Source organism: Cryptomeria japonica, chromosome 6, assembly GCF_030272615.1.
Source record: "Cryptomeria japonica chromosome 6, Sugi_1.0, whole genome shotgun sequence".
Taxonomy (NCBI): domain Eukaryota; kingdom Viridiplantae; phylum Streptophyta; class Pinopsida; order Cupressales; family Cupressaceae; genus Cryptomeria; species Cryptomeria japonica.
Window position 1 is genome coordinate 197,118,929 of NC_081410.1, and position 18,524 is coordinate 197,137,452.

Here is an 18,524-nt window from a genome sequence, read left to right on the forward strand (position 1 = left end):
CTTAGAATATCATTTGGCCCCCCTTTACTATGTTTTCTTTGGTGTTTTTCTAGGTGTTTGAAAGAGTATTTTAAGTCACTTTTACTTTTAAAGGTCGAATTTGGACAACTTGCACCCTTTGATCTTTTTAAACATTTGAAGGCGAAATCTCAGTACTATTTTGATGCTTGGAGGATTGATAGAAATAAGCCAGGCCCAACTTGGAAGGCAAATATCATGGCTTTCACCAAACTTTTCACATATAATGTCCCCTTTCCAGCACTAGTCCTTTTTGATGACCTTTAGCCTATTCCAGAGGCCCGTAGGCTAAACAAAGACAAAATTAGGATTTCCATCTTTTGGGAGGCTTTCAGGGGTTTTTTTGCAAGAGTCTGACAGTTTTCTCTCTGGGTGTTTCTAGGTTTCTAGAGAGCTTCAAAATGGTGTTACATGCATTTCCATCAAAGCAGATTTCTAAACTTACTATTTTTAGTAAATTTTGATGGCTACGTGGATTGTGCTTAGAAGGTATTTGGAGTCACTATTTTTAGCAGTATGCTATTTTTAGTAAGTACTATTTTTAGCAGTATAATACAACATTTGGTTTCTATTTCTGGCAATCTGATCTAAGGGGTGTCTTTTCAGTTCTCTTGGAGTTTATTTCTAGAAGGTAATATCTAAAGTCATTTTATTATTCCAAGTTGCTTTTTGACCCCCACACCTAGGCTCAATGACTTTAAGTTGTTTCTAAAAGATGTTCTCATGTGGTCATCCAAGTTGGGAATTATTAATAATTTTTATTAAGTTATTTGTGCACATGTGAAGGGAAATAAAATAAAGTAAAAATTTTAATCCCACATAGCCTGGAGAAGAGGGTTGATCCCTTTGAGAGAGCTACAAAAGTAGGTTTGAGAGGCTCATTTGGGTATTCTATTATTTTGATAATGAAGTGTTGCTGAAATATTTTTAGACTCTTGCTTCGGGGTTGAGTGCCTTCTATCTTCTTCCAGTTTCGAGTTTGAAAGATAATTCCTAGCTAATTATGGTGCAACTTCATCTAGAGCTTGCCAAGGTATTCCAATGGAGATTTCATTTTTGTGTGGATTTGATGTTTTCTAACTGGTGTGAGTGAAGTTTGCTTGGTTTTTGAATTGTGAAAACCGTCTATGTTGATTCAAAGTTACATTCCTACCGACTGGAGGTTTGATTAGATTTTTGTGGGTACTGGCTCGTTCTTTTCCTTGGATCTGGGCGCTCCTATGCCCAAGGTATCATGACTTTTGGTGGAGAGATTGATTTTCTCTGCTGGTCGTATCTTCTTACTAGTTGTACCATCTTATCTGGGCTGCATTGGTATTCATGCCATATTTGTGGTGCTGGTTTGGGACTTGTAGTGGCTGGAAGTTAGACGCTTAGCCCTTATGGTGTCTTTGCTTTCAGTTTGAGCTCATTCAGAGAAGAATCAAGGAAGTTATGAAAATCTTTTCGATGTTGCTGGTTGGAAAAATCAGTTTACAACTGTTACATATCAGATTGGGTATTGTTGTTCTAAACTCTTGATTTTCACTATAAATTATCAGTTTTTTTACGATTGATTTTCTAACTTCATGGATCTTAGTAGCAATTTTTTCTCATGATGCTTCATTGTTATCTTTATTATAAATTGTTGTTATAGTAGTACTAAACAACGTTCTTTAATTGTTAGATTTGAAGCTAACCTTGTTACCCACTAAATAAGTGGAAGTGGTTGGTTTATCGCCAAATTCATATTCAGTTACTTTCCAGCATTTGTTATTTACACTCCCGCTGAATAAGTGGTTGAGTTTAGTTTTGTATTGCCCGCTGAAAAGTGGAAGTGGCTGGTTATACCGCCAAGTTGTATTCCCTTCATTTTCAATACGTTTTTCCAAGTTGTTATCAAATACTCCCGTTGAACAAGTGGTTAAGTTTGCTGGAATTTTCTTATGCTAACGTTAACAGGTGCAATTTCTTGTGTTTAAAACTAGGAAAAAATCAAGGGGATATTTCAGTGGTATCAAAGCACAGATATTGTAATGCCTGCCAAGAAAACCCCAGAGGACAACACTAACTAACTAACCAACTAAACATCTGAGAAAATTTTTATTTCTAAACGATACAATATCACATTAAACTTAAAGGAAATTCATAAATTTAAATTAACATGATTCCATAACACTAATGCACAAGCAGAAAGTTTATAAGAAATTTCAATCATGTAGTAGTACCTGTTCTTTAGACCATAAAAGGGAGTAAAAGACCATTTGTGTGGACTAAGGAGGCTGAAGAAAAATTCAGATTTCTTAAGAAGAAGGTAAGTGAGCAGCCCATTATTGCTTTGCGTGATTTTGACAAGGTGTTTCAAGTAGAATGTGATGCTAGTGGGTTAGCAATTGGGGTGGTCCTAAGCCATGAAGGTAAACCGGTTGCATATTCAGTGAGAAGCTTAATGATGCTAAGAGGAAATATTCTTCTTATGATTTGGAGTTATATGCTTTGGTTCAATCTCTTAAGAAATGGAGACATTATTTACTGCCTAAGGAGTTTGTTGTGTATATAGATAATCATGATTTGCGGTTCATTAATAGCCAACAAAAGTTGAATCAGAGGCATGCTAAATGGGTTGAGTATCTTTAGAGTTATAATTTTGTTCTGAAACATAAGAGTGGCCAAATGAATAAAGTTGTTGATGCTTTAAGTAGGAAGAGTTTGCTGCTATGTGAGATACAAACTAAAAGTGTGGGTTTTGAAGGTTTGAAGGAATTGTATATAGAGGATGTTGATTTTAATGAAGTATATGAAGCTTGCCTTGATCCTATTTGAAGGAATAGAGAGCCTTGGATGGACTACATGATTCAAGAAGGTTTTCTCTTCAAGGGGAACCAATTGTGTATCCCTCGAGGCTCCATGAGGGATAATTTGTTGAAGGAAAAACATAGTGGTAGTCTTGCTGGTCACTTTAGGCAGGATAAGACTTATTTGCAATTAAATACTCATTATTTTTGGCCTAAGATGCATGCAGATGTGAGAAAGTATGTAGAGAAGTGCAAAATTTGTCAACTTGCTAAGGGAAGAAGACAAAACGCTGGGCTTTACCAGCCATTGTCAGTTCCAGCCAAACCTTGGGATTCAGTAAGTATGGATTTTGTGTTGGGTTTACCTCGTACACAAAGGGGCAAGATTCAATCTTTGTGGTGGTAGATAGATTTTCGAAAATGGTGCATTTCATTCCATGTAAGAAGACTAGTGATGCCACTAACATTGCTAATTTGTTCTTTAAAGAAGTTGTTAGATTACATGGAATTTCGAGGAGTATAATTTCTGACAGGGATACAAAATTTCGAGGAGCATATCAGAAATTTTGTATCACCATTTTCTTATCATGGCTGTCAACAAATCATCAATAGCATTCTTCATTACTGTCCAATAAAGTTTCCAACAACAGTTATATCAGAAATCAACAACAGGTACAGCAGCAAAGCAATCGTTTTTGGAAGTATAACGCAAGAGGTTTTCATCATATAAGCAGCAGCATTTGTTGTTTTATTCAAACATCATTCATGATACCTGATCTGTTGTAACCTTTACTTTTTTTCCAGTGGAATCTTGCAGGCCTTCCGGATGTCCCCAATTTCTAATAGATATCAGAAAATTTCAGACATAACAAAAAAGATTTCACTCATCATAGTCAGTCATGTGATTATGGTTTTGGCATCATTCCAAACAAGTTTTAGATTCCAATCACCAAGAATGAACTATTAGGGTTTGAGGGTTTTGTTAGATGTCTTCCCTTGATCAAAACAATAAAAGCTTTATTCGAATGATTGCTAGAGCGAAATACCCAATTGTGTAAAAAACTTGGACTTATTTTATCATTATTGTTAGCAAGAAGATGACAAAATTCTAAAGAGGCTATTTTTAAATGACAATCTAGAATGTCTATTGATGGTTTATAGAAATTTTTATCAAGAGTGTAACTAAAGATTGCTTTCTTTCAAATTTAATAGTAGTCTAAGATCCTAATGCAGGTACGGCTCTACATACAGGATACAGGTTTGGGTACACAAGTATGACAATATTTTTCCCCTTGGGTATGGTTATAGGTGTAGGTATGTTTGTCGTTGCACCAAACGCTCAAGCTATCAACGCCCGCTACAAACGCCATACTTACCCAGATCCATGGGAGGCGGTTAAGCGATGTTGTGAACCCGAAGGAGGTGCTGACGACCAAGTCAACAATCTCCCCCTTAGCATTGACTGAGGGTTCCGTACCGACGGAATGAAGGAGACCTCTCGGGGTTCGAACCCATGACCCAAGGCTTTGATACCAATTGTAGGTATGTTTGTCATTGTGCCAAAAGCTCGAGCTATCAATGCCCGCTACAAACGCCAAACTTACCCAGATCCACAGGAGGCGGTTAAGCCATGTCGCAAACCCCAAAGGAGGTGCTGACCACCAAGTCAACAATAGGTATGCCCATATATATATGTGTGTGTGTGTGTGTGTATGTATATAGATATGTAGATATGTATAATCTATATGTATATATGTATATATAGATATGTATATATATTGTATATATTTATATAGATGTATATATTTGTATATATTTATATATATATGTATATATTTATATAGATGTATATATTTGTATATATTTATATATATGTATATGTATATGTATATATAGTAATATACATATATACTTATATATATACATACATACATGTATAAACATATATACACACACACACACACACATATATATATATTATATATATACACATACATATATATTTGTTCAAACATCAAAATTATAAAAAATAAGTAAAATTGTATATATGTATATTTATATATATAGATATGTATATATGTGTATATGTATATATTTATATATATATATATATACATACATATATATATACACACACACACATACATACATACATACATACATATATATATATATACACATACCTACATACATACATACTCATAAATCCATAATTGCCAATAAATAAAAATTTTAAATACCCCTTAATATCATATTCATAATTTGAAAAAATGATAATATTCAAGTCTCAAAATGTCATTACACGATGAAAATTCAAATTACAATGCATAATTATTATCCATATTCATCTTCATCAAAAGCATCAAGGTCAACATTTGGTCCAACTTCATTTGAACCACAATCCATTAGATTGCCACTCCCACTAGCTATGTCTATGTCAAGTGCAAGAGATGCCTCATCTATAGAGACTTGGGCAAGCTGTGCAACTATAGAATCTAAATCAGCAACCTTCAAAACCAGCTAGGAGAAATAAAAGGTGAGAATGCAAGTTTTGTGCTGAAAAAATGAGGTGAAATGACAAAAAGAAGGAAAGGTGGGGCAAAATTAGGGCTGGCGGGAATTTCTAATTTTTAAATGGTTCTTTTGACTTGTGGGGCCCTTTTTTGGACACCCACGATGTTGGAAACACCTGGGTTCGGTCTGGATGCTCAAGTACAAACCTGAGGTCTTTTAAATGGTTCTTTTGACTTGTGGGGCCCTTTTTTGGACACCCACAATGTCGGAAACACTTAGGTTCGGTTTGGACGCTCGAGTACAAACCTAAGGTGGAACCCCAAAGAACCTAAACCCGAATAGCACCTGAACTCACTTCCAAACCCAAACCCACAAATCCAGTAACATAGATGATTAATTTTTTCAATAAAGCTTGCCTTGGATGCAAGTAGTCTATACTTAGGGTAGAAATTGTACTCAGATTTTTTTTATATTTTTCATGCAATAGTTTTGTAAAGATTGTAAATAAGCGCTTGTGGTACTTATTTAGGATTCAAAATTTAGTTTTAATCAATAGAATTTTATTTTACCTATTTTTCTACCCAACTTGTGTTGAAGTATTATGTCTTGTGTGCTTTTATGAGTTAAATATTACTTAACAATTGTTAGAAGCTTTGAATTGTGGTAGGTGTTGCTGATCATTGTAGCTTTGGATGTAAGTACCATGTTTAGCTTATAACATTGTGTGGATGTGTGTTGAGGTAGATTAAATTGCTTTCAGTGAGTTTGCATGCTTTGTATTGCAAGCTTATTCTAATTTGGAGATTGCGGAGTTGTACTATTTCTTGATTCAATCTACCAAAGTGTTTGACCTTTTGTTTAAGCTTATTCAATCCTTGTTTGTATTTGCATTGATCAATCTTTGTATCTAGCAAAATAATGTAAGCATAGTAGTTATTATAGGGTTTTCATTTAGTTAAAAAGCATAAAAGTATTTTTTCTTAACTAGAGGTGCATATCAGCTTTTTTCCTAAGGAAATTCAGTAAGACACCCTTAGTTTATTTGTTATGTGCGAACTAGCTTAGAAAACATTGTATAGAATATATAGATTGTAAATAGAAAATACATATTGGTCAATTTAGGGTTTTGGGTTGGTTTTTGTTTACAAGGAGCTTCTCCTTTTAATTCAAAGAATTGTTTTATTGTATACCTTGTTCTTTTTCATGTCACATTGAATGGTCCAAATTAAAACACTAACATATATAAAAAGTTACAAATAAGATACATGATATCTAGAAATGACATTGTTCTTATTAAGAACATTTTTTATGCATAGTATCTCCAAGATACATGGAAAATTTTGTATGTGGAGAACCAAAGAATCTCCCTTTTTTGAGTTGAGATAAGATTAAGATATAGAATTGTTAGGAACAGTTTGTAAGCTGGCCACAATCCCCTGCATATGCTTTACAGAATTATATATAAGCTAAAAATTACAGTTAACCTTATCTACAGCAAGCTACGACTAAATGTTATTATGAGATATATGGGATATCAAGTATTTCTTCATTTATATCATCATAACTGAGTACCTGTATTTCTACCTATGTCTAAGGCATCTTCCTTAAATTGTCAAAGGTAGTTTGGTGTTTTCTTTTCAGGAATATCTAGCTTTAAAGACTGATGAGAGAAATTTTGTCACCATGGACAAACTTAACTGGACAAAAAACTTATTTACTAATGTTTTACATGTTCAGATGTGACTCATATGTTTCTTTGGAGCCACATGAATTTCTAATTTTAGCAGAGAACACAATTATGCACCATAAAGAAGGGCAGAAATTTGAATCAATTCAATATTCTCAATCCTGCATAAATGTAGAAGATGAATTTCTTATTACCAAATGTTGACTGTTTCTCTCATTGAGCACCATAATATCTTGTTTTATAATATTATTTATATTCTCATAGTAAATTACTATTATTATTATTATACTGATAACCCTCTTAAATAGTCCTTACTTCTCACAACTTTACTTTCAAAATTCTCATTCCCTAATACTTCATCAGTTGGCTTATATTTCCAACCTCTTAATTTTTTCTTTTAAAATTATTGCCCATGTTAATTCTTGTAACGTCAATCATACAATTTCATAATTCCAATGCATGAATTTATTGCATGTTCATATATATATATATATATCAGAGTTCCGTGACTCGCGGCGAGTCACGCGAGTCAGCGGGCCGGGTGACCCCTGCCGGGTCACGGTGACCCTGACCCGGGCTCGGACGGGTCAGAGGGCGTGACTCGCTTGACTCGCCGAGTCAGGCGAGTCATTCCCTGACCCGCCGAGTCCGAGGGTTGTGACTCGGCTGGAGTCACTAAATAAAGTGCAGTAAAAAAAAAAAAAAAAACATAACATTTTTTAATGACTTTTTTCGCCATTTCCCTTTCTTATAACACCCGACGCCTTTAGAAAATAATTCAAGTATTTTTGGCCTCACGGGGCGCTGCCCCTCGACCCCGCCCTGTATCGCGACAGGGAACGCGCAAGGGGCGCTGCCCCTTGACCCCAAGTTGGGGGCGCTGCCCCCAAACCCCCGTTGAAAAATATAGGGGGAAACTGCGCCGATAGAAGTAGGGAAAATCTAACCTCTGACTCTGATTAGGCTCCATATAACAACACAACTTAGAAATCTTGGTAATTGGTATTTAGATTTAGTATTTCAAATTTCCTATAGTCTCATTTGAAAATGTAATTCTTATACTGTAATACTGTCATACATCTTTTCAAAACTAGTTTTTCAAGTACTATATGTATATGTATAACTATATCAGCACCACCACCCCGCCACCCCCTTGTCGTCGTCCCCTGTCGTCCCCAAACTTAGGCCCTTGGTCCCCCTGTCCCAGAAACACGTCCCCTCGTCCCCAACACCTATGGCTACTCAGACTGGCACATCACAGGCAGAGACTATGGCTACTCAGTCATCCAGGACCTACCTTAGATGCCTTTCTAGGAGGCAGATAGACGAGGCTGAGCCATAGCCTGAGCCATAGACTTGTTTTTGTTTACACTTTACAGTTACATATATGTTTGGGAACATTTGAAGTCATGGATTTTATATACATTGGACAACATTTATAACTCTATATATCTATGTTTTCTAATTCCTTCAGCTACAATTTACATTTCTACGCATGTGATGGATGTATGTTTATGTATGTGATCAAATTAGCTTCTATTTGATGATGTTATAGTGTCTTTAAGCTTAATTCAATAATGGGTGTATGAAACAAGTTTTAAATCGTTAAAAATCTCTAAATTTCAAGGGTTTTCTTATTTTGCCGAGTCGTTGCCGAGTCATTGCCGAGTCCGAGCCGAGTCACGAGTCGAGTCAGCCTTGCCGAGTCAGAGCCGAGTCCGAGTCTGGGAACTTTGATATATATTAATAGATAAACTATTAGTATATACTCTAACAAGTAAATAATAAATAAATAAAATCTAAATTGAATTATGGTGTTTACCACCGGTCACACCCTTTCATGTTAACGGGCTATGATTAAGCGATTCATAATCGCGTTCCTCATGATCAGCGATGATCTTAATGGTGTTAACGTGCTGGGTTATCATGAGTGGTACGTAGGGAAGAGATGTGTCTTCCCACGTGGGAAGACATATCTCTTCACTACGTACCCCCTCATCCACATATATATAACACGCATACAATGAGGAGGAACACAATAATGAAATCGATAAGTGTTGTGCATCCTTCCAGTTACACTACAGCAATTCAAATTTGATTTCAGATTATATCTTCATCTCTTCTATCCTCTTGATCACAGAATTTGAATAAACTTAACATGGTATCAAAGCTAAGTTAAGGAAGATCAAATTAAATTCTATAACGATCATATAGACTTTCACCCGACTCTTAGTAGATCACATTCCTATAATCCTAATGGCAACCGGAGTTAGGTTTGAAGATCTACTAGATGGAGCATCAAATTTTGTATCTTGGAAATTCAGGATCATGCTTGTTTTGAAGGAAAATAAAATTGACTCCCATGTCAAAAGTGAAATTCCTAAACCCTCGGATGATACGGAGAAAATTCAGTGGAGCAAGGACAGTGAGAAGGCTCTTAAGATAATTGTGGATTCAGTGGGAGACCACATTGTGCCTGTTATTTCTAAATATGAGACGGCTTTTCAGATGTTCAAATCCCTAGCTAACATTTATGAAATCAACAACACTAGCAGGGCTCTCACCTTGAAGAATCAACTACACCATATAAAGATGAATAAAGGAGATACAGTTACATCCTATTTCTTGAGGATCACTGAGCTTAGGGATCAACTATCCACTATTGGACATCTAGTAGACAACAAAGAACTTGCTATGATGGCCCTAAATGGACTTCCTACCTCATGGGAATCGTTCATTCAAGGAATTAGTGCTCGTTCTAAATTTCCTAAGTTTGATAGATTGAAAACCGATTGCATTCAAGAGGAATCTTGGCTTGTCACAAGAGGAATAAAACAAAACAATGGTAATGAGGACATTCAAGTTCTAAACTCTAATTCTCACAAGAAAGGAAAGAAGAAGAACTTTAAGAGAAAGAGGGACAATGGCTCAAATGGAAAGGGGTCTTCAAAGAAAAGGAGAGACATTTCTGAAGTACAATGTTTCAGATGTGACCAATATGGGCACTATGCAATGAAGTGTCCAGACAGGATCAAGCAACAGGCTTCAATGGTAGAAGTTAAGAAAGGGAGTGATTCTGAGAAACTAGTCTTCTACTCAGCCCTCTCTAGTCAAGTCACCTCCAGTTCCAACACATGGGTGATTGACAGCGGAGCATCTCGACACGTCACTGGATTTCGTGAGCACCTAGATATACTTGTGGAAAATTCAAATGAAGAAGTGGCAATTGGTGATGACTCAAATTATCCAGTTATGGGAATAGGAACCTGTAATATCAACCTAAAGTCAGGCATATCCCTACAGCTGACTGGAGTTCTATTTGTACCTAGTATAAAGAGAAACCTTGTCTCAGTTTTTGCACTTGAAGATAAGGGTTACAGATTAACCTTTATGGAAGGAAAGGTACTTGCTTGGTCAAAGAACTCCACCATCAAGAAAGCCCACACCATTAGAGTAAGACAAGGGAGCCTCTGCAGACTTTGCACCACTCCACCTCAAGCCTTGATTCATGAGACCCCAGATTCGAATGAACTTTGGCACAGAAGATTAGGGCACCTTCATTTCCTTGCCCTACCTAAGATAGAGAAGATGGTGATTGGCTTACCCAAGCTAAGTCACAGTTCAGAAGGAGCCTGCAAGGGGTGTGCCTTGGGAAAGAATACTAAAGGGTCTTTCAATTCTAGCAATTGGAAATCCAAAAATGTATTAGAATTAGTTCATTCTGATTTATGTGGACCCATGTCTATACCCTCCTTAGGGGGATTTTTATATTATGTAATATTTGTAGATGATTATTCTAGGAAGACCTGAATATATTTTCTGAGGTACAAAGAGTCTAAAGAAATCCTTTCTAAATTTAAGGAATTCAAAGCTCTTGCAGAAAACATGACAGGTAAGAAAATCATAACCTTAAGAACAGACAATGGGGGGGAATACACTTCTTATATATTTAAAGATTATTGTATAAATGTTGGGATCACGAGGGAGTTAAATGTACCTTATAACCCACAACAAAATGGGGTAGCTAAAAGAAAGAACATGACTATAGTAGAAGCTGCTAGGGCTATGTTGTTTGACCAAAATATAGAAACCTCATTTTGGGTTGAAGCATCTAGGACAGTTGTGTACATTCAAAATAGATGTCATCATTCTCTTCTTGATAATAAAACCCTTGAAGAAGCCTTTACTGGTAACAAACCTGACATAAGTCATCTTCGGATCTTTGGGTGTCCAATCTATGTTCATGTTCCCAAAGAAAAGAGATCAAAGTTAGAACCTTCTGGAAAGAAAGGGGTATTTGTTGGGTATAGTGAAACCTCTAAGGCTTACAAAGTATACATACCTGGACAAAAGCAAATTGAACTAAGCAGAGATAAGACATAGCATTCAAGAGGTCCAAAAGCTCTAATGAATTAGAACTCCAAGATCCCCCTACAAGCATGGATGAGGATCCCACCCCTGAGATTCAGAGGGAGACCCCTGAAAACGTTGAGCATGAAGTTCAAGACTTACCTTTAGAAGAACATTATCCCGAAACTAGGAAGAGACCACTCTGGGCTAAAAAGATGCTTCAAGAAGCTGAAAATTATGCTGCTCCAAAGGGGACCTTCAGAGAAAGTAAGAGACCTAACCTATTTTCCAGTTATGTTGCCTTGATGAGTGAGACCATTGATGCAGAACCTTCCTGTGTTGGAGACGCTCTCAAGCATCAAGTTTGGAAAGATGCTATGTCAAAAGAGTATCAGTCAATTCTGAAAAATGATGTCTGGGATATTGTGCCTAGGCCTAAAGGCAAATCTGTGGTATCTTCTAAATGGCTCTTCAAAATCAAACATGCAGCAACTGGCAGCATTGAGAAGCACAAAGAAAGGTTTGTTGCTAGAGGTTTCTCACAGGAAGAAGGTATTGAGTCTTGACTATGAATTGCCAGATACACTTATGTCCGAGCAGTTTTGGCTATTGCAGCATCTAAAGGATGGAAAGTCCATCAAATGGATGTTAAGACTACTTCTTTGAATGGTAAGATTGAAGAAGAAGTTTATTTGGAGAAACCTGAAGGTTTTGTGATTCATAAGGCTGAATCACATGTCTGCAAATTAAAAAAAGCCCTATATGGACTGAAACAGGCTCCCAGAGCATGGTATGAAAGAATTGATCACTATCTCTTGGAATTAGGATTTTTCGAGAATGAAGAAGATCCAAATCTCTACTACAAGGTAATCAATGGTGAATTATTAATCCTTATTCTTTATGTTGATGATCTACTAATCACAGGAGAGGATAATCATATTTCTCGGTGTAAGAAAGAATTAGCCTCTGAGTTTGATATGAAGGATTTAGGAATTCTTCACTACTTCCTTGGATTGGAAGTTTGGCAATAGGCAGATAGTATAATCCTTAATCAAGGAAAATACACCATTGATATAATCAAGAGATTTGGAATGATGGATTGTAGATCCATGGCCACACCTATGGAGACAAATCTGCACAAGCTAAAGGAAGCAGCTACAGAATCAGATTTTGCAGATCCTACCCTCTACAAACAGATTATTGGATCTCTGATGTATTTGGTAAACACAAGACCTGATATATGTTATGTTGTTAATACACTAAGTCGGTTCATGTGTGAACCTAGGGAAATACATCTTGTTGCTGCAAAGCATATTCTGAGATATCTTTGAGGAACTATTGGTTTTGGTCTGAAATATAAACATGTAGACCTTGACCTACATGGATTCACTGATTCTGATTGGGCTGGAAGCGTAGTTGACAGGAAAAGCACATCAGGATGTTGCTTCAGTTTAGGATCAGGAATGATCTCATGGATATGTAGAAAACAGTCTTCAACTGCTCAGAGTTCTGCAGAAGCTTAATACATTGCAGCCTCCATGGGAGCAAGAGAAGCAGTATGGCTCCAGAAATTGCTTGTAGGACTATTTGGTCAGCCCTTAAATCCTACTATCATCTATTGTGACAATCAAAGTTGCATCAAGCTCTCAATGAACCCAGTATTTCATGACAGGTCTAAACACATTGAGATTCCTTATCACTATGTTCGAGATATGGTGGAAAGGAATGTTATCCAACTAAATTATATTAGTACAAGTGATCAAATTGCAGACATTCTTACCAAGCCTCTCTCTAGGATCAAGATTGAACATTTTAGAGATAAACTTGGTATGGTTGAAAATGTTATTTAAATTTGAGATAGAGTCTCATTTATTCTGATATACTAATATATTTAAGATGTTTAATGTGTAAACTCTTTTGTCATGTGTGTAAATCCATGACTTCATGGGCCCCCCTGTGAACATTATTGAAGGGTGACGACTTTTCAATAATGAACACTTGTTTCAAATTGATATTGTAAGGTGACGATTTTACAATTATCAATTTATCTATCTTGATGGATATCATGTGACTTGATATCTGTGGACATGTCATGATAGTATATATCTCTGAGAGATTATGGTAGATATCAGTTGGTTGGTATCATTAAATAAACCATAATTATGATAGAGATCTTCATGGTGAATATTATGGACATAATATTCGTGGACATGCCATGAATCATTATCAGTATGGTAGGCATCATGTGACTTGATGCCAAGTGCACATACCTTACTTGATAACTATGAGTTATGGTGAGTATCATGAGACTTGATATTCATTGTTGAACCATATCTCTGAATATCACTATGGTGTGATAGCTTTTCTCTTCACAATCAATGGATGAATTGTGATGTTTTCTCTAACAAAAAATGTGTCCTCCCTAGCTAAGAGGGAGTGTTAATTCTTGTAACGTCGGTCGTACAATTTCATAATTCCGATGCATGAATTGATTACATGTTCACACATATATTAATAGATAAACTATTAGTATATACGCTAACAAGTAAATAATAAAGAAATAATATCTAAATTGAATTATGGTGTTTACCACCGGTCACACCCTGTCATGTTAACGGGCTATGATTAAGCGATTCATAATCGTGTTCCTCACGATCAGCAATGATCTTAATGGTGTTAACGTGCTGGGTTATCATGAGTGGTACGTAGGGAAGAGATGTGTCTTCCCACGTGGGAAGACATATCTCTTCACTACGTACCCCCTCATCTACATATATATAACATGCATACAATGAGGAGGAACACAATAACGAAATCGATAAGTGTTGTGCATCCTTCCAGTTACACTACAGCAGTTCAAATTTGATTTCAGATTATATCTTCATCTCTTCTATCCTCTTGATCATAGAATTTGAATAAACTTAACAGCCCATTGCAATTTTTTAACATGCTAAAATGTTTTCTCCTACACACAGAAATTATCAACATTTTGTTCTATACTTGGAAGTTGAAACTTTCCTCATAGGCATGTTATATTTGGCTTAATCAGTAATCTACATTGTAAAAGAGTGTGCTAGATTTGTATAGATGACAAAAAAGGAAAAGAACAATACATTTAAGTAAGAATGAACCATAAGTGTGGAAGGCCTTAAAAAACATGTTTTGGTTTGTGTGCATTGGTATCACGTCTCTAATAACATTACTACCACCTTGTAACAGTTCTTGAAGTAATTTTTACAACAAGATTAAATACAGAATCTCTGAAAACAAAATTTGATTGTAATTTATGAAAGTTTTCTTGAATATTATTTTTTTAAATGCTAGATTATATCCAATTTTCCGCTATCTGTCACTATTGCAAGTTTGATGTAAAAAATGATGATACATATGTTTTTGGGTATTTTTTCAAGCAGCTAACACATGACTTTTGTGCAGGATTAATTGATTCTGTAAGGGAAGACATCTTTTTCCTTATTCTTCTTTCAGAATCTTTGTGTCTCCTGGACATGATTGTAAATTCTTTTGCCCATATGATATTGAGTAAACCTGTTGACCACTACACACGACCTGAGTTCACAGGTATACACTTCCACGAGATGTTTCAGGGAAAGACATTAACTACCTATGAAATAATAGTAATGTTTTCTGATGTTGTTTGAGGTCATAAGAAAATGGCCCAATGGCAATAGAGGCAGGAAGGCACCCTGTTATTGAATGTATTCGCCCTGGAGGATTTGTTGTGAGTTTTTAATCTCATTTCATTATTTATTCTACTAGTTTGATTTTAATGAGATAAATTCAATCTACACATACACTTCCATCCATTGTTGATGACACTAGAACATGAATTGACTTTTGACTTGCACAATAAATAGAGTTGTCAATGTAAATAATAATAAAGTAAAAAATGTCTTTATTGCAGGCAAACAATACTTTCCTATCAGAAGCTTCCAATATGGTTATTATCATGGGACCGAACATGTGTGTAACCATAATACTGTTTTTTTTTTAATTTCTGTTAGCTTGTTTCTCTTTTGCAGTAGGAAAATTCTTTGGCACTAATTTTTTTTTAAAATGGAGTAGGAATATTGCAATAGTGTCAGATATGAAACTTGATTACTAATAATACAATGCAGAAATATTTTTTAATTATATGACTTAATTTTCAGGAGTGGAAAGAGCACTTTTCTTAAGCAAGTTTGCCTTATAGTGATCCTTGCTCAAATTGGTTGCTATGTTCCTGCTCATTTTGCCACATTTAGAGTTGTGGATCGTTTGTTTACTCGTATAGGAACTGGAGACAATCTGGAGACCAATTCTAGCACGGTGTTGTTCAATTTTGCATTTCTATTTCATTTTTCTTTTTCTTATTCTTATTCAGTCCAATTACCATTGTAAGCAGGAATTGGGTACTTCATGCATTTTGTAGATTGATTAGTGAAGGCCTTATTGAAAAATAATTGAATGATTTATTCAAGAATATACAACCGTATATATAGGGTTTACAAGATGATGTTCTATAAAAAGAACAAATCGTTTAAGTGAAAACTAAAAGGCTAAAAAGCTAAATAAAGCTTAAAACTAAAAAGCAAACCATGCTTTCTTATAAAAGAAGCAATAGTTACACCTAAAAGACTAAATAAACTAAATAAGTTGACTAAAAAGCTAAAAAGCTAAATAAGTCGACAACTAAAATGACCACTAAGAATAGAAGATGACCATTATAGAATAGATATAATATTATTTTAATACCCTCCCTAATGGTCATCATACTCAATACCCTATAGAAGACACTGTTGTCATTTTATGACACCCTTGGTCCATCAGCGAGAACCGATCAGAGATATGTTCTATGGACCAGCGTTGCCTCAGTTGATCAAAGAGAAAACAATGGAATCATGAAGTGTGAAGTGTTCTCTTGTCAGAAGGAAGTTCCTAAGTCCTCAACCCCGGAACTTCGAAACCCCCAAGTTCCCAAGCTCCTAAGCCCTCAACCCCAGAACTTCGAAACCCTCAAGGTTCCCAAGTCTTCCCCGGAACTCTGGGACCCCCAGGTTCCCAAGTTCCTAAGTCCTCAACCTCGAAGCTCCGAAAGCCCCAAGTTCCTGTTGTGACCTTTTTCCACACATCGCCCCATTGCTACTAGGGACCCTCTGATTTTCCTTCTTTCTAGGGTTTTGTTAGCGTCCTGTGACCTTTTGCTGCAGTTTCACCAAGCCTTGTCCAGTTCAAGGCATTTCAGGCCCTGACGATTGAAAGTTAGTTTTTGCAAGTTATGTGATTCCGAAGTGTGAACACCACCGGAGTGCTTAGAGAGGCCAAAGGATGAAGATCGCAATTGATTTGGACGAATTTGGACAACTTTCTCTTTTTAGAAAGTTTTCCCTATTTTTTAGGGATGTCTGCTTTTTGCTTTTTCGGAATGGGAACCTAGGGTTTACACTTGCACCACTGACCTTCTTCGACCAGAACTCGAAAATTTGAAGTTTTGACCTAAAAAAGCTAAATCCCTAGATTTTAGGCTTTTTGCTTTTTCGGGATGCAAACCTAGGGTTTACACTTGTACCACTGACTAGCTTCGACCGGAACTCGAAAATTCCAAGTTTTGACCTATAAAAGCTAAATCCCTAGATTTTAGGCTTTTTGCTTTTTTGAGATTTAAACCTAGGGTTTACACTTGTACCACTAACCAGCTTTGACAGGAACTCGAAAATTCCAAGTTTTGACCTAAAAAAGCTAAATCCCTAGATTTTAGGCTTTTTGCTTTTTCGGGATGCAAACCTAGGGTTTACACTTGTACCACTGACCAACTTCGACCGGAACTTGAAAATTCCAAGTTTCGATCTAAAAAGCTAAATCCATAGGTTTTAGGCTTTTTGCTGCTGCAGATGATCCACCTAAGCATGGATTTCAAATTTCAAGTTAATCCGGTTAAATTAGATTAAACTGTGAAATTTTGAAGTTTCTCTGAAAATTATGCTAAGTCTGGCTAACAAAGGTTTTTGAAGTATTTTTGCAGGTTCAAACCCCACCACGATGCAAGAGAGGCCATGAAGGAGCCTTGCCTGAAGTCCGCCATGCCTTAGAAGGCTGTGTGGGTGCTCACCTCAAAGTCCGTCATGCCTTTGGGAGGTCACATGGGTGCCAAGCCAGAAGTCCGCCATGGGTTGGGAGGTCATGTGGGAGCACGCCTCAAAGTCCGCCCAAGCATGTGGGAGCACTCTTCAAAGTCCACCCAAGCATGTGGAAAGCGCCTCAAGGTCCGCCCAAGGTGGGAGCACTCTTTAAAGTCCGCCCAAGCATGCCAAGTGATGGAGAAGCCTTGTCTAAAGTCCGCCAAGGCTAAAGGGGTCATGTGGGTGCCAAGTCCAAAGTCCGCCAAGGTAAAAGGGGACATGTGGGAGCTAACTTCAAAGTCCACCCCAATGCCTTAGCCAAGTAACATCAACAATGGAGGTCATGATGGAACCCTCCCCCAAGTCCGCCAAAGTAAGAGAGCAAGGTAGGAGGTGCCAAGTTTAAAGAGGCCAAGGTGGCCAACATTCTAAAGTCTGCCATAGGTTAGGAGGGTTATGTAGGAGCTATGCTTAAAGTCCGCCCAAGGTGGAGAGCCTTCTAAAGTCCGCCCAAGGCTAGAGAGGTCATGTGGGAGCACTCACCAAAGTCCGCCCAAGGCAAGAGAGGTCATGGGGGAGCTAACACCAAAGTCCGCCCAAGGTGGAGAGCCTTCCAAAGTCCGCCCAAGGGGAGGTTGCTTGAAGTCCGCTTAGGGGATGGGTTTGAAGTCTGCCAAGGTGGAGAGCCCTCCAAAGTCCGCCAAGGTTGGGAGGCTAAGGAGGAGGAGTGATAGAAGTCCGCCCAAGTTGGGGACACAACCAAAGTCCGCCCAAGATGGGAGCCGCCACCAAAGTCTGCCCAAGATGGAGGTCATGTAGGAGCCCTCTCCCAAGTCCGCCAAAGTAAGAGAGCAAGGTAGGAGGTGCCAAGTTTAAAGTCCGCCAAGGGTAAAGAGAGCTATGAGGAGGGACCTTCAAAGTCCGCCCCATGCCTTAGCCAAAATTTCGCCTTGATGGAGAGCCATGAGGAGAGACCTTCAAAGTCCGCCCCATGCCTTAGCCAAAATTTCACCATGTAGGAGCAAAGGCTTAAGTCCGCCCCATGCCTTAGCCAAAAATTTCGCC

General features: G+C 37.2%; 1 protein-coding gene across 4 annotated transcripts in view; it reads left to right on the forward strand.

Annotated features, from left to right (window-relative positions):
• The window catches only part of LOC131063486 (DNA mismatch repair protein MSH4), a 223,565-nt gene that overhangs the window by 175,887 nt on the left and 29,154 nt on the right, over nucleotides 1–18,524 (forward strand). For 3 of the 4 annotated variants that reach the window (XM_057997313.2, XM_057997312.2, XM_057997314.2), the window contains exons 16-19: nucleotides 14,779–14,922; nucleotides 15,012–15,082; nucleotides 15,266–15,324; nucleotides 15,513–15,669. In XM_057997313.2, coding sequence (XP_057853296.2) covers nucleotides 14,779–14,922; nucleotides 15,012–15,082; nucleotides 15,266–15,324; nucleotides 15,513–15,669 — 431 coding nt within the window. The remainder of the gene's footprint in view (nucleotides 1–14,778; nucleotides 14,923–15,011; nucleotides 15,083–15,265; nucleotides 15,325–15,512; nucleotides 15,670–18,524) is intronic. The other variant, XM_057997315.2, reaches the window with a different exon arrangement.